Consider the following 27,842-nt stretch of genomic DNA (forward strand, 5'->3'; position numbering starts at 1 on the left):
CTGCTGCCTTGCCATCAGCCTGGGAACCCTCCTTTATTTCTCCTGTGTTCAATATCCAGGTTGTTGGGATATTTTCTCTCCTCTTCCTTAGTTTACTTGTTTATTTTGTTGGAGTAACTCTTCCAGTAGCTTTCTAAGAGTGAATACATAGAACATAACTTTTTTAAAAAGCCTTGTATAAAGGTCTGTCCAGAAGGAGCACAGCTATTGTTAATATAATGAGAATGGTTTGCACGACATCGATGTACCCTGGCAGCCAAGGAGAGTGGACTGGAATGTACATGCGTGAACAATGACGACGTCACTGTACTAGTCAGTAGGGGCGAAGACACTGTTGAGAAAGCATGTGTACCGTGTGGCTGTTGCATGTAAAATGAATTCGTGAGCAGAGCAGTGAATCTGCATCAGATTTTGTGTTAACATGGACACTGTTCGGATGATTCAGAAGGCTTTCAGGGACAGTGCAGTGACTGCTGTGCAAATAGAAGTGGCACAAATGCTTCAAAGTCACACGAGATCAGGACCATGTACACTGTGATTTTTGTCTGGGGAGGGTTTGTCTATCATCAGGACACCCCTCCAGGCCAGACAGTTAATAAGGAGTCCTACCTCAGTGTTCTTTGTCAGTGAAGGGATGCAATAGGATGAGAACGACCACAGCTGTGGGCAGCTGGTGATTAGCTGCTTTATCACGGTGACACACCCAAGCCACTCAGTCCCCTTGGCGCCCTGCAACTTCTGACTTTTCCCAAAACTAAACTCACGTTTGAAAGGTAGGAGATTTTGTCAGTGAGATTCAGGAAAGAGCAAAGGAGCAGCTGATGGCACTTCCAATGAAGGATTTTGCAGTGTTTTGAACAGTGGAAGACATGCTGGGAGAACTGTGTGAGGTCCCAAGGTGCCTACTTTGAAGGAGAATGAGGTGTCATTGTCCTGTGTACAATGGTCTATTTTTCATAACGTGGCTGGATACTTTCTGGACAGATCTCATACTTGATTAATACTTTAGCTGGATATAAATTATAGGTTGAAAATGATTTGCCATGTCATTTAAAAATATTGCAGTAAAACATTCATAACAACATTTACCGATTTCGCCATTTTTAAGTGTACAGTTTGTTCCATCTAATCAGTTAGGAAACCTCGTGGGCACCATCTCTGGGAGAGACTCAGAATCTGACCCCCGATCGCTGCTGCAGCCCGGGTCCCGGCCATCATCGTCTGGATTACTGTAATAACTTTCCTCCCAGCACTTTATTATGGAACTTCTCAAATACACAGCAGAGCTGAAAGAATTTTAGACAGGTGCTCATGTTCTCGGCACCTGGACTCCACCTTTGCTCTTCTACCACACTTGCTTGCTCAGTTAGTGATTATCCAGCCCTCCATCCACGGAGGATTGTAACAGCCTCTTCACTAGTCTCCCCAAGTCATTCCTTGCCGTGTCTTTTGTTCTCAACACATCAATCTGGGTGATAATTTTGAAACATACCAGATTTTTCAGACCATAAGACACACCTAGGTTTTAGAGGATGAAAATAGGGAAAAAATTTCAAGCAAAAAATGTGGTAAAATATTTAATAACATAAATAACATAACTGAAAAATGTAAATGTACACAGAACTCAATAGCAACATTAACAACCATTGTTCCTCCCAAATTTGGGGGGTGGGGTACGTCTTATAATCTGAAAAATACTACATTTTCCCTCTGCTCAAAACAGATATGGCTACCTGTTTCACTTCTACTAATTCGGTGATCTTTATGATCCTAAAAGGGAAAATTGCCTTGGTAACTTTCAGATTCCTGTGGAATTGTGAACCTCTTAGGGTTTCTTTCAAAGATAGGGGTGGGGAAAGTGGACTTAGTAGGAAACACTGGAATCTTTGGTAGCAGCTTAGGAACAAAGTGGTAGAGTCACGGGGAGAGGTGATACCAAAAGCAATGAAGGGATGTACAATACATGCAGGAGAAAAACCGAAGTCAGATGTCCCCAGGCTTTTTGGGAGACTGGTGACTTGGTGGTAGCAAAGGCCAGGGAGTTTTACTCGGGGAAATTACAAACTGTAGAAAAATTGAGCGTGGAGGGCAAGGGAAGAATTTCTAGGTTAAAATGTGCTGATGGAAATTAAAAATAAATTACTTCCTGAGGAGACACGCTTTCTAGATCTGTGCTGATTTAACATATCAGATTTTGTAGCATTGGAAGTTTTCATCCTTAGTTGTTTTTCCACTCTTCATTTTAGATTTATGGCTAGCTTTTCATTTTTACTGCTGATAAAGCAATTGGATAATCCTGATAAATTATTTTGGGTTATAATAAATACCATTTATACACCGTAGTAACTGTCCCACAGTAAGCACTCAGTAAGTAATAAATGTTAGTTGTTACTGCAGTGTTTTAGTGTAATGAGCATTTTTGTTGAATTTCAACAACCACGTTTATAAGTATTACCATTTCCATTCTATAGCAGTGGACACTGCAGTTCAGAACACTGGGACTTGGTCAAGGCCAACAGAAGATTCTGTTAGGGAAGTGGCTGCATTCACTCAGAATGCTTTTATCATGGTCGGAGTGGGAGGTTTGGCGGCACTGTTGGTATTGGCTGGTGAGATAGCAAGCACAGCGGTGTTGTATCTGGACAGTGCTGCATGTTTGTTTTCCAAAAGCGTAGTGAATAGATAGGATTGCTTGTTTTGGCATTTTGCGGTGGTTATTAGAAAAATAAAGTGCCTGAAAGGAGACAATAGAGGACTTTAAAAATAATCTGGTCTGGGAATCTGTACTGATTGCTTCTGGTTAAATGATGATGAAAAAGTAAGTAATAACAGAGTAGGAAAAGTTAATGGGAAAAAGATGAAGAAACTTACTGTAAATGTGGCACCGACTTCCTTCTGTGAGCTTGTAAACAGATCAGTGTTAATAATTGTCGGTTGCTAGGAATAACTCTATAACTTGCGTGACAGAGGGAGATCCTTTGGATCTCCTAGGTGGACCGTAAATAACTCAGTGTAGTTCAACAATAGAAACAAAAAAAGAGAACAAGGGCGGCAACTCAGGGGAAAAGATACCCTTTTCATCACTCTGTTAAAGAATAACCTCAGTGTACTTACTGCATCCAGCTACGGTGGGTGCACCTTCTGCTCAGCTGCGGAAGATAAAATAGGTGTCCCTTTCTCCCTATTGCTGCGGTGATTTTCCCAGTGCTGTGACTGGGTGGGCTTGTTAGCAAACTGTAATAGTGAGACGGGAAGAGACTTCGTGAGCTCCCCAGAGGCTTGTAAGAGTCTTTATGAGAAATTTTTGATAAACTCAGAATTTTTCTAATATTTCATTTGTATCAGGAGAGTATTTTTCTTCTAATGAAGGTTTCACAGCACATGAATTAGACAACTGACCCTGAACCAAATAGTACCTGGGTCCCCATTTGGTTGTTATTTTATTAAATAAGAGCAAAAACATTTTTCTTATTACAGCAGAAGTGTGCATTCATCTGAAATTTTAAAAATGTAGGTAAGCAAAACAAAGAAAATGAAAACCACCCATAATTCAATTCATTAGAAATAATCTCTTCAAATTTCCTCTTGAGTTGAAAAAATTCTAATCATAATAATTCAAGGTACATGCCAAGATTTCTTCAAAAAGGGGAAATTCTCTAGTGTATTGAGGTTTTAGAGATACCAGAGACATATTGAGATGTATTGTGTAAGCAAACCAGTCATTTCAAAATAGCTTTCGCCATTTGTAAACACGTATGCATTAATTCACATGATTCCACTTGACCTTAGACTCTTTAATGCCACCGTGTTAATGCTTTACCCAGTCTTTGGTTATGTGCCTGAAGATGGTCCATTGTTCACATTGAAGAATAGTCTCATTCATTTCCACTCTGAACTAAATGATACTTGTTCCACAGTTGTGTGTAACTTTGAAAAGGAGAAGCGAAGCTGTGGGAAGGACTCTTTTGCACTGTGATTCTACCTGAGAAAGCAGTGCTCGTGCTCTGGATACAAATGATAGGGTGGCCCCCAGAGATTTGGGTCGATAGGCCTTTCGGGTTTGGGCAAGTCCTCATTCCTCTCCGCCTTCTGTTTTCATATTCTCTGTAGCTTCTCAATTTAGATCCTGAGAAGTCTCTCAAAGCTTTTCTTCTCTACCTTTTCAGTTTTTCATGGACCCTATCTGGCAAGTAAAGTCCTCTCTAGACATTTCTCACCAAAAACAATTGTATTAGAAATATCATAAATTGTTCATGCCCATGGGTCACGCACATGTTCCTTGGCTACTCCATTTGCTGTAAGGTACCTTACATCCCCATGGCTCTGTTTTTATTTTTAATGTAAATACATTTGATACCTTGTATTTGATGAACACTGAGTAGCAGTGAATGGCTTCAAGGTATTATCTGAATAATGCTCATGGGGCTGTCTGGGGTGAAATACTGATTTATAACAAGTACACCCTGGACAGTCATGTCTGTTTCCAGCTTCAGGTGGTGGACATTCCTCCTTTGTTTCCATAGCACCTTCTACATACATTTCTGAGAGGATATTGCTCAATATTTTGTTCATCATTTGCAAAAGATTAAATTCCTTGAAAGCAGGGTCTAGCACATATAAATACTTGTTGGATAAATGAAGGAGAAAAGAATAAATGAAATCTGACAGAGTTGAAGTTAGCTCTAGGGGGTGCCTACCTGTATTGGGTAGGAGCTTGAAGTCCCAAGCCAGGCTGGGCTCCGGTGTTAGCTCCCTCACTTCTTAGCTGTGTGTTCTTAGACAACCGTGTGTGGCATTTGTGCGTCTCAGTTTTGTCTTTTCAAGTATGGGGATAAATGAAGTATGTAACTCATAGAGTTATAAGGATTAAATGAGGTTATTATATATGCAAATTGCTTGGAACAGCACCTATAGATAGTAAGTGCTATAAAAGTGTTCGCTACTGTTATTATCCTTTTTTGTTTGTTTAAATAGCCTTGGCCTGGACTAGAGGGTGCCACAGGCAGTTCATTCTGGAACTCAGTTCTTCTCCTGGCATGACGAAGAAGTGCGTGTCTTCACTTTGGGTTCAGGAGCCCTTGGGTCAGGGAAGGGGGAGAGGAGGTCCTCAGTACATTAGAAACTGAGGACATTTGTACCTTTACCAGTCTTCAGGCCGTTCAGGCTCACTTGAGCTAACAAACAGCTTTTCATTTTGGATAAAATCCTATCAAAATATAAAGTACAGTACAGTACAGTAACACCATTATCTCAAGCAGGCTCTGATTCATTTTAATTCAGAAGATAAAACAATTAATTATTAATTAATAAACAGCTTATCTGGCAGGTAAAATCTTTACAACAGTGGTCTGTGAAAGAGATAATAAAAGGGTTTTTGATACTAAACAGAGTGGGGAAGACACGATTGAAAGATTTTTGAAGACTGTTGGATTTCTGGCCAAGATGGAGGCGTAGGTAGAAATACTGTGCCTCCTCACACAACCAAGTTTAAAGACAACAAAGTTTTAGTAACAACGCAACCAAAACACAGAAAATTGAACTGTATGGAAGTCCGACAACAACAAACCTTTCAGCCAGACTGGTAAGAGGGGTGGAGTCAGCGGCTGGTGGAGCGGGGTTGGGCAGGCAAAAGCAGCCTGACCGACCCAGGAGTGCAGGTGGCAGTTGGCAGATCCCAGGTGTGAGGTGGCGGTGGGCAGACCCAGTGAGGGGCACAAGGTGGCTGGCTGACCATGGTCACACAGTCGTGTGCAGATAAACCAGGCAAAGGAGCGAGCAGTTAGACCGTGCAGGCTAGGGCCCCAGCGCCGGGAGTTCAACCTGTGCTTTCAGGCTTTGAGAAACTTTTGGGGTCAAGGTGCCAGGAGAAGCTCCCAGGCTCACAGAGAGTTTGTTGGGGAGAGACCCACAGGGTCCTGGAGGGTGCACAGGCCCACACACCTGGGAGCCGGCACCAAGGGGGCCTGGTTTGCTTGCGGGAAGCAGCAGAGGGGACCGAAATCTGAGAGAGAGCAGAACAAACACCATTGCCCCTCTCTGAACTTGCCCCTACATACAGCGTCACAACCCAGCGATGTGGGTCACCCCACCCTGGTGAACACCTAAGGCTCTGCCCCTCACGCGTAACAGGTGTGATCTGACCAAAACACTATGGCTCAAGCAGAAGAGGAGCTCAAAGCCCCAGAGCTCATACTTCTAAGCCACCGAAAGATAGCCAACCTATCAGATGGACATTCAAAACACTGGTGATCTGGATGCTCACAGAACTGGCTGATTTTAGTCACAAATTAGAGGAACAAATGAAGGCTAAACTAAGTGAAATGAAGGGAAATGCACAGGAAACCAATAGTGATGGGAAGGAAACTGGGACTCAAATCAAGGGAGTGGACCAGAAGGAAGAAAGAAACAACCAAACAGAAAATAATGAAGAAATAAGAATTCAAAAAAATGAGGAGAGGCTTAGGAACCTCCAGGACATCTTTAAACACTCCAACATCGGAATTATAGGGGTACCAGAAGGGGAAGAGGAACAGCCACAAGTGGAACAAATAATAAAGGAGAACTTCCCCAATCTGGCAAAGGAAATAGACTTCCAGGAAATCCAGGAAGCTCAGAGAGTCCCAAAGAAGTTGGACCCAAGGAAGAACACACCAAGGCACATCACAATTGCATTAGCCAAGATTAAAATGAAGGAGAGAATCCTAGAAGCAGCAAGAGCTAAGGGGACAGTCACTTACAAAGGAGTCCCCATCAGACTGTCAGCGGATTTCTCAAAAGAGACCTTGCAGGCAAGAAGGGGCTAGAAAGAAGTATTCCAAATCATGAAAGGCAAGGACCTACATCCAAGATTGCTCTATCCAGCAAAGCTTTCATTTAGAATGGAAGGGCAGATAAAGTGCTTCCCAGGTAAGGTCAAGTTAAAGGAATTCATCATCACCAAGCCCTTATTATATGAAATGTTAAAGAGACTTATCTCATAAAGAGAAGATAAAAATCATGTACAGTAAAATGACAGCAAACTCACAATTATTAACAACCACACCTAAAACAAAAACAAAAATAAACTAAGCAAGCAAATAGAGCAGGAATAGAACCACAGAAATGGAGATCACATAGAGGGTTAGCAACAAGGGAGTGGGAGGAGGAGAGAGGGGGAAAAATACAGAGAATAAGTAGCATAGATGGTAGATATAAAATAGGGGAGGGCAAGAATAGTATGGGAAATATAGAATCTAAAGAACTTGTGACCCATGAACATAAACTAAAGGTGGGGGAATGGTGGGGGAGGAGTGTGCAGGGTGGAGGGGACTGAAGGGGGGAATGTAACAATGGCAATAGCATAATCAATAAAATATATTTAAAAAAAAGAAAGGTTTTGAAGACTGGCTCTATAGCACAAATTGTTTAATGATTTTTATTGTATTTTCAAGATGGTCTATTGGATATTTAATATCATTATATCTAGCTGTTGGCCTATTTTTAGTACACCCCAACATTTTATTATGAAGAGTTCTAATATATAGTAAAGTAAAAAATTTTCCAGTGAATGCCCTTATCCCTAACACGTAGATTCCGCCATTAATATTTTGCTGCACTTACTTAGCTCCATATGTGTACATCCCTCCACCCCTCTGTTTTCTGATACATTTTATATTTTTGTATGTGGTTAGCTTTATTTAGATAGGAAAGTCATCATCTGCATGAGAAAAGTCAACGTTTTGTTCTTAGCCCCTAGGACACTAATAGTGGTATATACATACAGGAGGCAGTGCTTTTAAAGAGTTGCAGAATAAGAATTAGTCTTACTGGAAGGACTCTTAAAGAGTCAAATTGGGAGGGAAACAATTCATTTTAATAGATAACCCATCAAAACATTCTTTTTGGTATAATATTTTTAGTTTCACTTTGTAAGCTGTGCAGGGTCAGCCCTTGCTGTTTCCAGTAAATGGCAACATTTATGGAGAAGAAATGGAATTAAGTTAAATAAAAAGTTTTAAAGAAAATTTTTGCAGGATGAAGGTTAATGATAAAATACACAAAAATGCCTAAGATACAAGTTTGTGTCCACTTGACGCCCCCCAGACCATATACGGAATCTAACGGCGTAGCCTTCCTTTTACCAGCAGTTCAGAATCCACAATGCTGGCTCTCTGGGAGGCAGCCAGCAACTCCAATGAGCATGAATAGGTCACAGGGCAAAATCTTGATTATGATTCAAAAAAGAAGGCGTAGTCACTTTGTTCCCCCCGAACTAAGGAAACATTCACTAGAAGACTGATTCTTTGGGAGGGCAGTTTTGGTTTCTGTTCGCTGCTCATGCATGTTTACTGGAAATGCAGAAACTGCTGAGTTACTGATGAGCATTTATCCCTTTTACTTTTAGTTCACTTCTTTAACTGAGATGGACATGATATAATCTCCACTGAGTCGAATGATGGCATCCAGTCCTGTGCTTCCCACCGAAGATGAACAGGTTTCCTTGGGCATCGATGATCTTCATATTTCACTGCAAGGTAATTAGGGTGGGGTCCCCACCTGAGTCATCTGTGGAACCCTTACCCTCATCTATTCACAAATCATCTCACTTTCTGTCTCTCTTATATATTTTTCCAATTGGAGAACCTTTCAGTGTACTACCTAGATTTTTTATTGCTATCTCAGCTCTCTGGAAAGTAAAGAATACCTGGAAGGAATTTGGTATCTCAGTTTCTCGCTCTGAGTGTATGCATTTTCTTTGAAGTAAGCATTAAATAGTTACCATAGTTTGTTTGGCACTGTTTACACTCATTTTGCATCTTTGCACATAGCTTTATGTATGTATGTGTGTATGTATGTATTATGTATTTATTCAGTCATTGTTTAAAATTTTTTTCAATTACAGTTTACACTTAATGTTACTGTATTCATTCCAGGTATACAGCATAGCAGTTAGACAATCATACACTTTATAATGTATTCCCCCTGGTATTTCCAGTACCCAGCTGGCACCATAGAGTTATTACAATGTTATTGACTGTATTTCCTATGCTGTACTTTATATCCCTGTGACTATTTTGTGACTACCAACCTATACCTCTCAATCCCTTCACCTTTTTCATCCAGTTCCCTAATACCCTGTCCCTCTGCACATTGCCTCTTTTAGATGTACATCCTATTTTGTACTAATAGAAAGGAATAGTAGTCATATAAGTGAATGGTGATGTTTCAGTCATGCTTCTTGTGAAATCTGGCAATAATGTATTTTGTTTTGTACTTTGAAAATGCATTAGTTACTAGGCTTTCCACCTTTGCTGATAAAGCAAATCTTGGCGGTGAGTCGTTGTCTAGTATACAAGAAATAAGGCTATGGCAGGTTTTTGCAAACATTTATGTAGCTGTGTATTTTAAAGTAATTTTAAGTTTGTGAGCAGTATTATGCAACATTCTTAGAATGTTACTTAGAAGTCATAAATTTGGAGTCATTTATTTTATTTTTAATTTTATTAATTTTTAGTTGAGGTATAGTTGACAGTGCAGCATTGTACTAGTTTTAGGTGTACAACATAATGATTTGGTATTCGTGTAGTTTATGAAGTGGTCACCACAGTAAGTCTAGTTCTCTACATATTACTATACATATTTACAGAATTGTTTTTCTTGTGAAGAGAACTTTTAAGATATATTCTCTTAGGAATTTTTAAATGTGCAATAAAGTATTATTAACTATAGTTGCCATTTTCTGCATTACATTTATTTGTGACATTTGCGATAAGATCTCAAAATGACTTTCTGATATTTTCTTTTTAATTAAAAATGTGTTTTGGGTTTGGGGTCAGTAGCTGTTGCAGTAAACTATATCTATATGTATCAGACTTTTAAAAATAACTACCATGTAATTTGTGTAGACTAAGAAACACGTAATCTGCTGAGAGATAGTACACATCCAGAGTAGAAACTGCAAGGCTGAGAGGAAAAAATTATAAACCAGAAATCTGGTTTGTACCCTTTTTGTTTGTTTTGACATTTCTATTCAATGGCTTCCCACCACGTGTGGGGTGAAGTCTAGACTCCTTGGTGTGGCTCACAGGCTCTTCCGTCTGGTGCTGGCCTTTCCCCCGCCCTCATCTCGCACCTCACCCCACAATCGCTGCTCCAGCGCCATGGCTCCCTTAAGGCCGTGCTCCCCCTGCCTGTCTACTTCTGTTCAGGTTATCCCCGCTGTAGCCCCGCAACCTTCTCTTCCCACTGGGAGAAGTCCTTCTCAGTTGTCCCCCCTCTGTTGCTTATCCCTCCCAATGCCAGCCAGACTCAGCCTTCTGCGCCTGAGATTTGCAGTGCCTTCTCTATTCTCCCGTGGTCCCTATTTTAACACTTACAGTGCTGTGGCTAATGTTTTTACCCCCACTGCAGGGTGCATGCTCCAGCACTCTTATGTGCGTTATCTCGTTTGATCCTCACAAAGTGATTGTGTTTTTATCTGCAAGGCACAGAGAAGGATGCCATTGCTCAAGAAGATGGAGTACTGTCCCAGAGTCACACAGCTAGTGAGCAGCAGAGCTGGGTTTTGACCTGGAGGGTAGTTTTCCTTACACTGCACCACCCCCTCTCCACTGCCACTCCACCCTGCCCCCCACCGCCTCTGCCCCTGACTCATTTCAAAGAAGGATTTAAGAGGGAATTTCACTTTCTCTGGAAAATCCACTTAAATCTTAGCCCTATCCCAGTTAATCTATATTAAACTTCTATGGTCAGAGTATAGATGTTCAAGTAACATTAATGATCTCAGGTTCACAAGTAGCTCAAGATAATTTAGCAAATTACTGAGAAATGAGTGGTTTCTTATACTGTACTTTGAATTATACAGAGTTATACAGCTTGCCTTGCAATAAGAGATGAGTACGGGATGTTTGCAGTGGGAATGGGATAGACAGTCACTACTGGTATGAAGGATTTCCCTTCATGATCTATTTCAAGGACCACGGTGCTGGGTGCATCACTGTGCTGAGGAGAGCTGGGAAGCTAGTACCGTAGTGTGGTGAGGCAGACCCTGGGCAAGGACTGCTCACACTAACCAGGTACCCTGTGGGCTATCAACCAAGCAGTTCTCACGACTGTAGAAGGAAGGTTAACAGTGAAATGAAGAGATTTCCTGAGTTGAGTTTTATATTACCAGCAGGTTTATGCTGATTCTTTCAGCAAAGTTGTTGAGAGAGAGAAAGGGAAAGAGAGAGAAGGGCGAAGGAGGAGGAGGAGAGGGAGGGAAGGAAGAAAGGAACTTAGGACCTTGTGTATATTTCTGAAGGTAACTTTGCTTTCATGGCAGGATTACTAACTATTTGGACAAAAATTGACAGGCAGTATTTTGTACATTTAGTAACTACCGAACTGCGATATTGGCAATAGTCTTATTTACACAGTGGAATACTACTTGGCCATGAAAAAGAAGAAAATCTTACCTTTTGTGACAGCATGGTGGACCTGGAGAGTATTATGCTCAGTGAAATAAGCCAGTCAGAGAAAGACAGGTCCCATGTGATTTCACTCATATGTAGACTCCAATGAACAAGATAAACTAACAAACAAAATAGAAACACTTAGATCTAGGGAACAGACTGACAGCTGTCAGCGGTGAAGGGGGTGTTGGGGTTGGTAAAAAAGGTGAAGGGATTGTGCAAAAACAAACCCCTCATAGACACAGACAACAGTATGGTGATTATCAGAGGAAAAAGGGGGTGGGGGAGGTAGAGAGGGTAAAAAGGGGCAAAGTGGTGGAAGGAGACTTGACTTGGGATGGTGAACACACAATACAATATACAAATTATGTATTATAGAATGGAATACCTGAAACCTATACAATCTTATTAACCAATGTCACCCCAATGAATTCAGTAAGAAAAAAAATTGATTTAGTGCACTCTGTAAGCAGACTTGTATCTCACAAAATCATATGTGCTTAGTGATCCTTGGGATAATATGAGAAAAGAGATTGTAAATAATATGAGAGGCTCAGGATCACTGCTCAAAAGAAAGTGTTTTTTTTCCCCCCCACAATTTAGAGTCTTTTCTTTTTTTAGAGGCAGGTAGAGGCCTATTTAATGTATAATGCCCACTATATTTCAGCCAAAACTTAGACCTAAGCTGAGGCAGTCGTGGCCACACCCTGACTTAGAATAATATGCCCCAGAAGATACTAAGATGTGTGCATTGAAATGTGGTGATTCATTGTCGATGCTATGAAAACATATCCCATGTGCGCAGGACCGACAAGGAATCAGGCCTAAGAAATCAGGAAGTGCTTTGCTGAAATTGTAGAGTGGGACAATCAACAAGTTACTTCATCCTTTTTTTTTGCTCATCTGTTGTGGGATCTTGAAAAACCGTCTTTTTTTAATAAAAAGATTTTATTTATTTTTATAAGGGAAAGGGAGGGAGAGAGGGAAAAAACAGTGTGTGGTTGCCTCTTGCACACCCCCTACTGGGGACCTGGCCCACAACCCAGGCATGTGCCCTGACTTGGAATCAAACTGGCGGCCCTTTGGTTCACAGGCTGGCACTCAGTCCACTGCGCCACACTAGCTAGGGTGAAAAAAATGTCTTTAATGAAGGGATTTATGAAGGCCCTTCTTGTAGGAAGATATTTGTGCTCTCTTAGTTTAGTGAGGAGAAAAGCCATGAAAGGGTTGGATTGCTGGAAAAGAAAGAAATGGCATTTGTGAATTTAAGCAGATAACTGTCAAAATAGAATTTAGTGCATTTTGTACTATGGATAGCCCATATTTTAAATAAATTTGATATATGAAAGTTCAGGCTATTAAAATGATAAACAAAGGCCTGTCTTTAAAAGTTCTTTGTTTACCAGAGTGTCAATTGTAGAATTTCTTTAAATATTTCCATTGGCTTTCTTACCTGGAAAAAAACAGGTGCTTCTTTTTCTTTTATCCTAAGAAAAATAGTAAATGCATATTTTGTCTGAAATAACATCTCTCCTAGGCTCTTCAGGTTGGGAACAGTATGTTCAGGGAACAATTCTTTGACGTATTGGATTGATATAATTATTAAAATAGTCAGGGAACAAGATGGATAAATATCACAGAATTTTCAAGTTAGAATGTACTTTTTTTGCTTTTCAGTTTAATGTGAGACCACAGTAAGAATCCCTTCAGAAGTATTCCTCTGCTTAAGATCCTTAAGGGAATTGAACCCATGAAGTCTGGGGATCTTGCTTCTAGGCAGTAGGTAACTATTGGGTCTTGAGAATGAGAGTATAGTACATGGTTACAGGTCAGAGTTGTGCATCAAGGAGATTAATCTGTTTCTGAGGTAAAGGAAGCCTTAAAAAGGGCAAGAAAATGGAGTTGGAGAAACCAGTATGAAAGCTTTGCATACATCTGGATGTTGGCAGTAGTTGCCTAGAATGGGGATACAGCAGCAAGTATGAAACAGATATGAAAACCATTAAAGGTGGAAGACCCCATGGGACATCGCAGCTATTGAACATGGCAATGAGGTAGAGCGGCTCCAGGGTTTAGAAGCTGCGCTGTTTAGGATGACAGTGGTAGCGCATATAATGTCCAAATTGTTAGCTGTCTTTTTATTTAGTGTGCTTTCACTTAGTACTTCAATAGCACCAAATAATAAAGGCCATTAAATATTATTTTATATGAATGTGCTTAGAATAAATTGTTGTAGGTAAAAGATACTATTTATGAAGGAACTTTATAAGAATCTCCTATGTTATGGAATGAGTAAAGCATGATACAGGTGAGGGACCTATGTGAAAGTCAAGTTAATAAGTGATATTCACTCATTGGTTGACTCAACTTGTGATATTTTAAATGACAGCTAGGGTAATTTGGAACTTCTTTTGGACATCTTATATATTTCAGATTTAAGTTATTTTGGACAGGTAAATATAATTTGTTGGTCATAAAAAGAAACAATAAATGTATATAACAGAAGCAAGTTATTTTGTTTTAAAAAATGAGGTAGGCCAATACTTTAGAAAAACGGCATTGGAGTACTGAATGTTATCATTAATTAGACACAGACTAGGAACAAATGTGTATTCTATTACCTTTGCCACCACGCGAGGAGTTAACTTTCATGCAGTCTTGCCAAAAGGCTGGTGAATGGTTAACTGTCTGTAGGAACCTGTATAAAGCCATGTTCAGCCCAGTCGCTGTGTCCTTTCAAACAATGCTTATATGTTTTATTTAGAGTGGTGTTATCATCTAGATGACCCATTTTAAAAGATTAAAAAACCCATTATGCCTTCTGGGTGGATATCATTACTTGGCAGGGCTCGGTAGTGAAATGTGAGTCCCTGTGGTTAGGTTATTACTGTATTTAAATTTATTTATTATTTATGACTACCCACCTGGAGGGAGGCTTTTACTTTATATATTACTTTAGTAACGTTAGAAATTATTTGTGTTCAGTGGGTGAGATTATAAGCATAATGATGTGATGTAGTGTTTAATTTTATTCAGTTATTCAGTACGTGCCCATAGGCTGGGTGTGGAGGGCACAGAGATGAGTAGATTGAGTACCTTCAAGAAGCATGTAGTCCAGCTGTGCTTTTGATGTCACGTCTAATTGAGAACATGACCTGGGATGCAAATCTAATTATTCTTATGAAACAAATGGGTGTTTTTTAACCATTCAGGTTCATATTCCTAATTTTGGTATCTAGCATACAAATTTAAAATATGACTGAAATGTTATCTGGAATATCTTCATATTTCAATTGTAGGGAGGTGAAGAATAAGAATGTACTCTGTCAACATTATTTGCAAGGCAAGTTATATGTTCCGTTCACGGTAAACAACCTAACATTCTGGTAGGAACTTGCTGGAGTTTGTTGTCTTCTTCCCTAACCTCCTTGTTCCTTAACCTTGAGTTCCAGCTCTTGTTTGCACAACACCTGCTTTCATAGGCTCTCGGAGTTCCTCCAAGTGTGTGTGAGCTGCATAGGACACGCCTGTATCTTTATTATTGCCAGTGAAGCTTCTGGCATATTTTAGGCTCTCAATACACAACTATATGAGTATAGTGAATAAATTAGCGGCCATTTCAATGTTAAAAATATATAAAATGCCCAAATTTGAAGAACTGTTCAATGTTCAGGATAACCAGTCAGAATGGAAAAATGGATGTGTTTCAACACAAAGCAGTGGGGTGAGTGTATAACATATTTAGCGGCTCAATAGTGCCTTAGTGTCGTGTTTCTGAGAGGAAGTCTGTTTACCTTATGACAGGGAGTGAATGAAACCATGTGAAGTCTGAGAAAGGAACAGGCTTAATAAGGGTCTTGTGGGTGGAATTTCTACCCTTTTCCAGTCAAGTCCTCGTTGTGGATTTTGATGGAAATAATGAATGAAGAGTAAGAAAAAAGCATGTATTAATAGGCAGTATTTTGACTTCCCTGACCAATTTGGACTGTTTAGTTATTATGAGTAAAAGCAAATCATCTCTGGGGTCTTTTTTGGCTAATTAGGTGGTTATTACACCCAGAGAAGATAAGTTGTAGTCCTTTACTGGCTAGCCATTCTGTGCTGTCCCCACACAAAAGTTTCTAGAAAGTTCCTGATATCATAGTAGCTAATAATGTATTTTACTGAGTTGTTTTTTTTTTGAGATTATTTGCCTTGATATTGTAAAGCTTTATAACCTTAAAAATATTTCAGGTAAACAAAAAATAAGAGCTCTTTGAACACTGTTATTAGCAGTGTAGAATATTTTTCAGGGAAAAATTTTTCTTGGGTTCTACATACAGTTTCGGCTTCTGGGAATTTTGGTTCTGTTTTTGCCAGGAGTTTGAGGATAAGCTTACTTTATTCTGGGTCAGTTACATTTTGAAAACTAGGGCAAGATAAATCCAGGGTCATTTAGAGTCCTGTTAAAGTAGGTTAACAAAGACCTCATTCATTCCTTATAGAAATCACAATCCTTGTTAATTAGCCCCTTGGGAGATACAAGATTTTTCTGAGCTTTTGTGTATGCATGTATGTTGAGAGTGAGTGTAATTATTCAGAGTTTGAAGTGGTATATTAGGAAAAATAAAACTCAAAATAATTTCCCTTTAAAAAGGGGAAAGTAAGAAGTCAAAATAATAGATTTATTTATAAACATTTGGTTGATTTAATGTATGATTTTTACACTCTAAAAATTGGAGGTCATTATTAACGTGCTTCTTTAAGAGATTACTTTCCTCATTTGATTTCAACATTAGGGATTATAATTTCTCTAAATGGCTTCAATTTTCTAAAACATTTAGGGAAATTTTAGTAAAAGATAACTGCATTTGTTGTTTGTAATATTGGGTTGGCCAAAAAGTCTGTTATGTTTTTTCTGTAAAGCAAAAGACACATTTTTTATTTTCACCAATAACTTTATTGACTTGGATATTTTGAGGATGTCCGCTATCTCCCGCTATTGACTTCTAGTGGGTAGAGGCCAGGGGTGCTGCTAAACATCTTCCAGTGCCTCACAGCAAAACATTATTTGACCAAAGCATCAATAGTACCAAGAAAGTTCACAAATCTCTTTTGACACGTTCACTCAGTCTCAGCACCTTCTCCATACTCTGAACAAATCTGTGTATGTGTTGTGTTTCACTCACGTTTTTCCCTTTCTTGAAACAATAAAGCATAATGCACCAAAAATGCTGTGTATTTTCTTCCATCTTCAATATTAAAATAGCTGCACAAAAATTCACCAGTTTTGATAAGTTCTTTTTAATGCACGCTGATATGACTGTTGTCATGATACAGTCTAACAAAATTGTTCCAAATGAAGTTAAAGATAACTAGGCACTTCTAGAGCCATCATACAAAAAACCTAAATGAACTTTTTGGCTAACCCAGTATATCTATGAGAACTGAAGTTCACTACCAGCAGGCATTTTTAGAGTCATTTGGAAGTGGTCAGTACAAGGATGTGGATGATTTTTCAGGGAGATGACGCGTTCAAAGTTCTAAGTGTGTTTATCACTGGAGCAGAGACATGAGATTCTCGGTGAATAATCTGTCCTGGTCATTGCTGGTTTGTGCAGTGACGCACAGTGAAGGAGCAGAGGAAGAAAATGGCAGAAGCTTAGCCAGACACACTGCCCACCTCTAGGGTGCAGCAGCACTCACTCGTCCCTTTACTGCAGAGGCGATTACCAATCCCCTCAGCCATGAAGTGTTACAAGAGGAAGGGCACCTGGCTCAAACACAGAACAGAAAGGTCCTTCTCAAGTCCAGGATACATTTAGGGTCTTTGCAGAACATTGGAATTTTTGGCTTTGTCTTCAGTTATGTAGGATTACTAACAGTAGGAATTAGTTCTCCTGTGTATCTCTGTTTGCTGTGGTCTGAATGTTTTTTTTGGCAGAACTTCCAAAGGGATCTTATATCTCCAAAACAAAATATTTTTTAACATGCAGGTAAACTCATATTGCTTCATCACATAACTTGGTTTTTATGAGCACAGATAAATCTGTTCATGGATTTATTTGGGCACCATGTGTTTCTGAGATCCTACCCGTATCAAGTACTGTTTTATGTTGAGAGAAAACAGAGACTAACAATTCCAGTAAGCTTTCTATATCCATGGTGCTTGCATTTAAGTCAGAGACAAAGAATAAGTTAGTAAGAAAAATTTCTGCATGTGGCAAGCTATGTAGAGGATTAAAAATGGATTTATGTAATAGTGTCTGGGTGTCTTTAGATTGGGTGGTCAGAGGTGGCTTCTCTGTGGAGGAACATTTAAGGAGCCTTTGAATAACCCAAAGGGCTGCCTTGCAAAGAACAAGAGAAGAGCGCTCCAGTCTGAGGTAATAGCTCAAAGCAGAGCTCATAGACAAGAAACAAAGTTGGTGAGTTCTCGGGGCAAAGGAAGCCTGATGGCTGCACTGTGGTCAGCAAGTGGTGGCACGAGCCCATGTGGAGAGCAAGGCAAATGTTAGAGTTTGAGGGAGAATGTTGAGATGAGGCTCTAGAGGGTCCTGTAAATATATGGGTCGGCAAGAGTGGGTTTGCAGTTGTATGTGAAAGTTTATTCTTTTACCACGATTTATTAATTATTGTATTGTTTATTTGTATTACAACTGTAAACCTACCTTTTCCCACACTTGTATGTAATGGTTTGAAAATTTTCCTAAGATGAAGAAAAAGTAGCAATTGAAGGATTCTGGGTAGAGACATATTCAGAACTGATTTTAGAAATCCCCCAGGCTGCTCTGTGGGAGGCGGCATTATGGGAGTCAGTGTGAAGACGGAAAGACTGGTTTAAGTCTGTTACCGTGGTCCAGCTGAGAGAGCCTGGTGCCCATGGGGGTGGAGGGAAGTGGGTATTGAGAGATATCTCATATAGACAATCTTCAGGAGTTCAAAAATTATTTTATTTTAGGCTTTATTGAGATAGTTATCAGGGCTTTTTGATTGGGTATGGCCAAATGAGGGAGAAGGAAGCATCAAGGATGACTCAGGTTTATCCTAGGGCAAACGAATGGATGATAGAACCATTCACTGAAAAAAAATGCAACAGAACAACTTTGGTTGGGAAGGAGTTGGTTAGAGCTGATGACTCAGTTCTGGAAATGTTGAGTTGGAAGTGTCTGTGGAATAACTAAGTGGAGATTCTTTGAAGATAATAGGACATATGGGCATGAAGCCCCAGAGAAATAGATACTGGGCTGAAGGTAAAGATTTGGACATTATTAAAATATAAATGGTGATTTGTTCCCCTGGAGTAGATGAAAATATCTAGAAAAAAAGAAGAGGGATGAAGGCAAAACATTGCAAACACAGGAAAAAACAAACAAACAAAAACCAAGCCTGTAACAAAGCCTGAGGGAGGGGTGTCCAGAGAATAGAAAGAGGACCAGGTGGCTGTGGTGTCATGGAATCTGATGAAGGAAAGGGTGGTGAACAGTGTTAGAAGTTTCAAGATATCCAGTGAGTTCCGAAAAGCACCCATGGAGTTTACAGTGGGAATATTATAGGTGGCCTTGGTGAGAATTAAGTAGAGTGGTTGGGGTAGAAGCTAAACTTTTAGTGGATTGAAGTTGGATGGTAGGTAAGGAAGTGAAGACAGCTAGTGTAGACAGTTATTTCAAGAAGTTTGCATTTGAAGGAGAAGAGAGACATAGGGTGGTAGCCGGGAGGTGTCATGGATCTGACATTTCAAAAGAATATGGATTTTGGTATCAAAGCACATCTGGATTTGAATTTTCCCTCTGCCGGATGTGAGATCTGGAGCACAGTGGCCAGGACATAGTAGGCTTTCAGTACATGTTTATTGGACGAGTCAATAAAGCTCATTCATCTTCTGGGAGCTACAGTGTTCTCATTTATAAAACGCTCACCTATACACTGGTTTCTCTTCAGCTTATATAAATCTTTTGCCTTTTTATAAAACACTCACCTAACTACTTCATCGAAAGGCTTTAATGAAATAGAATCATTATTTTTTACCCTTGAGTTTCCATTTATTCTTGGACTTGACTTATTTCAGTAAGCCTTCTGAGCCCCTCCAAGTATGTCTTAGAATACCCACACATTGTAATAGATTTATATTTAGTTACATTATATTAATATTTGAGTTTATTAGATCACCACCATTTTCGTCAGGCCTTTCCTGTTCCCTTATGTTGTCTCAAGACTATGTTGCACACATAAATTAGCCCAATAACTTTACGGAGGTATTTCTCAAAGTGAGCTTTGTGAATCCCCGAATCAGAATCTCTGGGAATTGGGACCTGGAACCCTGCACTTGATCAATGCCCCTGAGTAATTCACTGGCATTCAAAAGTGTGAGAGCCCTAGATTCGTAATCACAGCGCAGATCTCTTCAGTGCAGTCTGGCGGTTTTGCATTTAGAAGTCAGAGGTGCTGGGACTGCTGCCCCAGGGGAAGGCGTTCAGGTCTTGATTTTCAAAAGACAAACACAGTTCCATCTGGTAGATAAAAGGTAAGAAGGAGTAAGAATTATGTGTTAAAAGAAATGTAGTTAATTCTTTAGTTTATGCATTCCACAGATAGTTACTGAGCAACTCAGATGAGTCAGATGAGGAAGAGGAGAGAAAAATAGCACCTAGAGTCCAGGCATTTTACCTGTATTGTGAGCTCATTTTCATGGTCTAGAAAGACAAGATTTGCTTCCCCAGAGAGCCAGGAGCTACGTTGGCCAGTGGGGTTGGAAACAAAAGCCTCAGTGTGAAAATCTCAGGGGTTTGCATAAGGGTGTGGTTCACTCCTGTGGCAACACGAAGTTACTGGATTCACATGCTGAGGCCCAAAGTGGATAGCATTTGTTGTGTGTCATATATTTTCCTAACACACTAGGCACTCAAATCTCTATGTTGATTAAGGAAATGTAGCAGCCAAGCTTGGCTCCCTCCTTCCCCAGCCGTTTAACCATTCATTCAACAAACATTTTCTGAATTTGTGCATGAACTACCCTGGGTAGGTGCTGCAGGCAATATGAGGAACCAAGTCAGACTTGGCTCATGGAGCCTATTGGCTAATGAGGAGGCAGATTAATCAAATATTAGCTAATATTTGGTGGGGGTAACAGTTTTACTGAGATAGAATTCCCTCTGTGTCTGGAGGGTGGATTAGTCCTTTACAGTGTTGACCTGATCTACCAAAGTTGCAAGATTTTTTTTTGATTTTTTGAAAAATGATGTTATTTATTTATTTTTAGAGAGAGAAGAAAGGAAGGAGAAAGAGAGGAGAGAAACATCAATGTGGGGTTGCCTCTTGCATGCCCTGCACTGGGGACCTGGCCTGCTATCCAGGCATGTGCTCTGACTGGGAATCTAACTAGTGACTCTCTGGTTCTCAGGCCAGCACTCAATCCACTGAGCCACACCAACCAGGGCCTCAATGTTGTAGGTTTGATCTCTGGTCAGTGCACATACAAGAATCATGAAGTAGAACAGCATACTTAAGGTTTTTTTCTTTCCTGTCTCTCTCCAAAATCAGTAATTAAAAGAAAAAGAGATATATAATTCAGATGTAATTCACAAACCATACAATTCACCCATTTAAAGTATAGAATTCAATGGTTTTTATTGCATTCTCAGAGTTGTGCAACAATCATATTTAATTTCTGAACATTTTATCACCCCAGAAGGAAAACCCATACACTTTAGCTGTCATTCTTAAAACCTCCCACCTCCATCCCCACCCTTACCCCCAGCGCTTGGCAAACAGTGGTCTACCTGCCATCTCTCTAAATTAGCCTATTCTGGACAATTCACACAAATAGAATCATATAACAATTGGTATTTTGTGACTGGCTTCTTTCACTTAGCATCACGTTTTTGAAGTTTATCCATGTTGTAGTTGACTTTTGTTTGGGTAGACTAATCTTAGTCCCTGCCTAAGACATTTTTTTGTGAAGGGCCAGGTAGTAAATAAAGTCTTTGAGGTCCAGATGGTCCCTGTTACTGATACTCTACTTTGCCATTTTAGCATGAAAGTAGCTACAGCCAATATGTAAACAAATGAATGTATCTGTTTCAATAAAACTTTATTTAAGAAAAAAAGGTGGCATACCAGATTTAGCCTTTGGGTTAGTTTGTTGACCTCAGATCTGTGTAAGTACTTAATTCTCCTGACAGCTCTATGAAGTTGTTATCCCCATTTTACAGGTAAGACTGAAGCACACAGCTAATCAGTGACTGAAACGGGATCAAACCTAGGTAGTCTGGCTCTAGGGTCAGTGCTCTGAACCTTGACAATTTTTACAAGTTAAGGCAAGGGCTAACCTAAATAGGGGGCAGAAATCCATGACTCTGTGAAAGCAAGTAATGAAAGACAGATTGACAGGTTTCCTTCAGGACACACCAATTGAGCTGAGACCTAAGCACAAGGAAAAGTTAACTCGGCTGAAGGGAGGGTGTGCGGGGTGATGCAAATGGCTGTGGCAGGTGGAACACAGCTTGTAAAGGGCCTGAGAGAAGGTCGAGTGACCTGAGTCCTGGGCTCAGGGGAGAGGGGTGTGTGCCGAGGCCAGCAAGATGCCCTGGTGTGGACCACACAAGACCTCCTAGGCTGTTAGGGAATTTTACTTTTGATCCAGAGCAGAGAGACACCATCAAAGGGTGGAAAGGGTAGTATGATCAGATTTACTGGTTGAAGTGGAAACAGAATGCAGTAGACCTAGTGGCCCCAGAAGTAGTACAGGACAGAGCTGATGGTGGACCCTGCAGGAGGGCTGGGGGAGCTGAGAGACGTAGAGAAGGAAATGAATACCAGAGCTGTGTGGAGGCAAACTTGGCAGGATTGGTGGTAGGCTGTACTTAGGGATGATAAACAGCGGTGGTGTCATATCTGTGAGATGGCACAAGTGAGAACAGGTTTGGGGAGAAGTGGAGCAGTAGAATGTGCTCTTAGTCCTGGAAGGCTGAGTGTGACAGGCACGTGCTGTTTTCTCCATGGTGACAGCATGGATCCTCCAGGGGGGGAAATATGTAAAATAAAAGAATTTTGAGGTTGTGAACTAGGACTTACTTTCTAAACTCACTTTTCTGGTTCATCAAACAAGGTCTCAGTCTTCCTGTTACAGTATTTATTTTTCTTTCTTACGCGTTTGCTTATGGTTGGTTGAGAAAAAATGTGTTGTAAATTGTCCTCCTGCTTTCTCTGTTAGTTAATAGTCTCCCTTTTGTGGTACATAACAGGCCTTTTGCTGTTTATTCTTCAAATATTTTAGGCTTTTTATGTTTGTGTGCCTGTGTGTTTTTATTCCCTTAGTTTTTTCATTTATTTGTTTATTATCATTTCCGTGAAAAACAACAGAAGAGGTGGCCTTGTTATTTTTACTTCCATTTCTATTGGATAATAGCTTGATTAAAATTCTTTGGGCTTTTGGAACCTGTGGTTAAAATGTGTTACATTATTCTCTGAGTTTAGTTATCTTTGCCATTGTCTGCCCCAGCCAACTGTGGGTTGGCAGTATTGTTTTAGGGACCAGCAGCAGGGTCTCGTTAGTACACACCCTTTTATTCAAGACATTTTATTAGTTGAAGAAGGAAACTCCCCAGGAGTTATTTAAACAAAGATTAGGTAAGACGTTAGACCAAGTAACTATTGCCAGTACATTCTTCTTCTCCATATAATAATAAGCCTGTTGATCCTCCACACTTTTAGCATTTATGAAGTCTTTGAATCAGCAAATATTTATGGAGCATGTTCTCTATTTGGCATTGCGCGAAGAGAAGCACAACCAGCAAAACATAAGTGTTTCAGGTTCCTACATACAGTAGGAGGGAAAACACACACAGGTGCATGACTATAGTACATGAGGAGCCAGTGGTAACTACCATAGACAGAAACAAGCTGTTGGGCTGTATGTATAGCTCTCCTTTAAGAAAAATACAGATCAAATAATACCATACTATTTTTTATATTTGCTCTTTTCTACTCAGTATGTCCACATCAGCACATATATATGTCTGCTTTGTTCTTTTTTTACTGGCTAGAATTTTTATTCTTTACATGCATAATCTAAAAGAATGCACAGGAAACTGTTCATTAATGTTATCTCTGGGGAAGGAAAAAAGGGAGGTATTGGGAAGATTAAGCTTAACTTTTCATTTTGATTACTGTTTGAAAACATGTTTTATGAGGATTATATATTATTTTCTAATAGTAATGATAATAGGTAAAGATCCAGCAAAGTATTGTGGGAGGCAAGAGCCAGAAGAGATTATTTCCACTCCCCTCCAGGAAAGAGGACATTCGGACAGGATATGCCCCGTTTTAACAAATGTTGACCAAGTGTCCACCACGTGCATTGTGCTGGAGTTTTTCTGAATGCAGAGGGAACCAGGAGGATGGGCCATTCCTGAGGGTACAAGGCATGACAATGCATAAAACACTGAAACTTAATTGGGGAATTGTAGTGTTACCGATGTTGGGGTTCTCAGGTTCCCCAAGATGGAAATTGAGAGGAAACCCCACAGGCATTTCCGGACAGATTTTATTACGCTTATGCTCCAGCACAAGGGAGTCAGCAGAGAGGAAAGGTCCTCTGAACTGGCTTGGGGTTGGCTCTTGGCTGCTTTTATAAGCTGGGGACAAAGCAGGCTTGCGTGAAAAGGCAGGCTTGTGGAATTTTCCATTTCAGAGCTGGGTGACTTCCTTTTCCAGCTGCATGGCCTGGTAACTCTGTTCCTGCCTGGCTTTGGGGGCCAGGTGGTGGAATGAATGCCCAATACTGCCACCCTGGGATGGCCATATAGAGGTCAAACCTTCATCAACTGTGGATGCAGGTCAGCAGGAAGGTAGAAGGGAAATAAAACCAGCTACTCTGTGTTTTTGAGTAGGAAATAGAGGGGTGGTGACATTTTTGCAATCCAGTGTTTTTTATGGCTGTCTGGCCTCCTTGGAATCCCAGGCCCGGGTCCCTATGCTGGCCCAGTAGCGATGCTAGTTTGGTGGAAGAAATATGATAGGAGTCAGTATAGGATATTGTTACCTAACAAGAGGTCCGAGGGGGGGAGGGGCAATATTTGGCCCTCCTAGGGATGCCAAATCTTGCTACATAACAGGGGCCCCTCCCAAGGACAGAATACTAATATCTACTGGGCTCTTCTGTCCACCGCCAATTGGAAAGACATCTATCAATGCCAGAGATTCGTGAAAAGGAAACGAAATGTTTATTTAATGCTATTTAGGCCTAATGCCTCCACTAAAATATCAAAGTCCTTTAGGGTATACACCTACACCCACACAGCACTCCCTTCTCCCACTGTCCCAACTCCGGGTACCGTAAATCAGGAAAAGAGCACACATCTGTTTTTCAGGCCGCTGGTATCGTCAGCTGTGTCAGGCAGGATCTCTGGTTAATCCAAAGTCATGTGACACCCTCTCACGGTCCACTGGCAAGAGTTCTTTGTACCCAGTTCCAGTCAAAGTCTCTCCTGCTTTCCAGGCCACGCGGCCAAAGGGGGCACCCCAAAGCCGCATGGGCCTCTTCTACCAAAGCTGCAGGGATCTCCATTCTGTCAAAGCTGCGTGGTTTTCCCTTTTACCTGGGCAGTTATCCCCTCATGTCCCGGAGCCAGTCTTTTCCAAGCTCTCACACAGGCCTTCTCACTCAGGGGCGCAGCCCCTAGTTCCATCCTGGGTACAAGCCATTCCCTTCTCCCTGGCTCAGAACTTGGCCACCGCTATTTAACATATCTATGAAACCAGTTAAAGGTTATAGATATGTTAAATAATCATTCCAGAGGTTAGCTGCAAAACTGTTGCTATGCAAAACAGCTCTCAATGGCCCTGGCTTTATTTGTCTCTTCCTCCTGGGGGTGGGGGGTGAGGATATCTTATATGTCTCTCCAATATTCCTATACACTTTAAATTCTGGACACCATTCCAAATCTTTTGCCCTCCCCCCCGCCCCCCAGCTGCACCCTGTATCAATATGAGTAGAGAAATCATGGGAGATGAGTCTGGAAAAAGTAGATTGGAGTCAAATTATGAATGGCCTAGAATGTTAGGCTAAGAATTTATAATTTCTCAATGGTCAAAGTAATGAATGTGGGGCCAAGTGTAGTAAGCCTGTTATCAATAACCCAGTAACGGAAAGGCAAAAAGAGAAATTCGTAGATAGAAGGAGGTTGCAAAGCTCCTTCAGGGACTTTGTGTAGTGGAGAGCATTCTTGGAGAAGCCACATCATTAATGTATTGCACCCTGTTTTAGGGAAAGTGTGAAACTAGTGATTCCTTTGCCTGGGGTAACCACGCGTGAATTCTTACCACCAGGGAGGACTATTGGAGTCAACATTTTCGATGAACTTTTGTGAAACTTGATCTTTCCGAGACCCAGTAGCCACGGTAGTTTTATAATGAGCTTTATAATGCATTTAAAATTCATACCCTTTAATTGCACTTAACTCCGGTGCTTTCATTTAGGTTCCCCTCCAGCTAACAATAGCAGTTGCCAGCTCCCAAAAGGCAGATTGAATAAGAGCAGAGTGAGGGATTAAGTGTATTTTTATGGTAATGACATGTAGAGAAAATCTTTTCCTTCTAGGCCTCATTTCTCAAATTCAGGTAGATATTTCCTAAGAATGATTGTGAAAAATACTTATACGGGCCTGAATAAAATTCACTGAGTATATTTTCCTATATCATATGTATTTCTTACTTGCTTTAAAAATCAGAATAGAGAACTTCATTTCATGGTATTTTAAGAAAGTCATCCTTGTAATAGGTTTTTTTTTGGCCTTTTTTTGGCGGGGGTTCCTAACATCTGTTGACTAAAAGGTTCTATTCTGTACATGCCATTTTGAGAAGAGTTTTATTTTATAAAATGTAACCCTGGAAAATAAAATCCAACAGTTAAAAAATTCTCATCCACTCAAATTAAGTTGCTTTAAAGCATGTGGCTCTCAACTAGTTTTTCCCAATGGATCAGACTTTGAAAAAGAACAAAAGGTTACTTATCCTGCCATAGGGTGAGCTATTTGACTGTGGTTCCTGTTGAATTAATACTGCTTTTCAGGGATCAGCCAGTATGAAGAAAGTGTGAGAGAAGTGTGTCAAGGGATAAATGAAATGGCGCATTCAACACCATTTAATTGAGCTGCTACAAAGGTGTTTAATTGTACCCAGGACATCTTTGTTTGCCATTAGCAAAGGGCCCTTGTTCAGTGTGGAGGGTTCTGATTTCCAGGATGACGAGGTGTTCTTTAAGTTCGGACAATGAGTTAAAAGCCACAGAGTTTCCTTTCTAAATCGTTTTCCCGAAGGTGTGTTTCATTGGTGCAGTTTCCTCTGCTGACGGGAGAGTTCTGGGCAGGGATTTGATCTGACTGCTCCCCTTAGTGTTTTTTCCCCCCTTGTTTCTATTAGACTGTCATCAAATTAGGACAGGGATAATTTATGGTTTCCACTGGAAAATTTTTGATTGTTTTGCATTTGAGTTTCTGCCCCCGTCAGGGAGCGTTCCTCAGTCCAACCTCAGATTAGATTAGGTGCTGTAATTCGAACCAACCCAGTCAGAGCCCTGGTTTTCCTGCCTGTTTTCTCAGCTGAGGAAAGGTCCTTCCTGGTCCTCCGGGAGCTCTGTACCCCTTTGTCCAGCAGCCCATGAATGTGAAATGACCCTTCATCTTACTTGGAAATTGTTCACAGTGGCTGAGGTTGCCAGGTGGGCATGGAATACTGTACTTACACTCCCTGGGCGCATACTGCTCGTTTTATATTCAACTTGGTGCCAGGATTTCACCCCTCCTTGGTGATTTAAAAGTGACACCTCCCTTGCTCTGTGCCACGCTGTTAACTCCTCTAAAGTTAGTGCAGATTCCATCTCTTGGACCCAGTAGTGTTTCTGATGAGTTTCTTTTTCATACTCTATCACCTAGAAAGAAAAATCTTTCTTTGGTGTTTTTTGTTTGTTTGTTTTGACTTTCTGCCTTATTGTTATGATAATGATAGGTCCCGCCTTGCTTTTATACCTGCTCTTGATTCATGTATATTATGTGCATGGGACTCAATCCTGGAATCATAACAACTTGTTCTCTAGTTTTTTCTATTGAGGAACAAAGTTAGCCCTCAGTACAATTTTTGGTAAGTGTCAGTACATGTTTAAAATGATTGTCTTACACTGGAGGCAAAAAAAAATCCATCTCAGAGATTTCAGAAGGTTTAATTATAGGACAAAATGTAGTATCTGTAATTTTTTGTTCAGTGAAATTTATATAGAACAGAAGTAACTCTGAAAAGCCTCCACTGTCCAGTTGGCTTGTCAGAACTGCAGTCAGTTCACCTGACAATTATTGAGCACCCTATAAGGTATAAGTCACTGGGCTATGTCTAATTTAACTTGGTGATACAGAAAAAAATGCAGTGGGTTCAGAAACA

The 27,842-nt window shown here is 40.4% G+C and overlaps 1 protein-coding gene across 6 annotated transcripts in view; it reads left to right on the forward strand.

Moving 5' to 3' along the window:
- Positions 1-27,842, forward strand: part of SYNE2 (spectrin repeat containing nuclear envelope protein 2) — a 287,326-nt gene that overhangs the window by 31,709 nt on the left and 227,775 nt on the right. For all 6 annotated transcript variants that reach the window (XM_053673375.1, XM_053673368.1, XM_053673369.1 and 3 more), the window contains exon 2: positions 8,384-8,513. In XM_053673375.1, the coding sequence (XP_053529350.1) occupies positions 8,432-8,513 (82 nt within the window). In that variant the 5' untranslated portion in view covers positions 8,384-8,431. The remainder of the gene's footprint in view (positions 1-8,383; positions 8,514-27,842) is intronic.

The sequence above is a fragment of the Artibeus jamaicensis genome, unplaced genomic scaffold, assembly GCF_021234435.1.
Source record: "Artibeus jamaicensis isolate MK-2021 breed Jamaican fruit bat unplaced genomic scaffold, CSHL_Jam_final contig_851, whole genome shotgun sequence".
Classification (NCBI taxonomy): domain Eukaryota; kingdom Metazoa; phylum Chordata; class Mammalia; order Chiroptera; family Phyllostomidae; genus Artibeus; species Artibeus jamaicensis.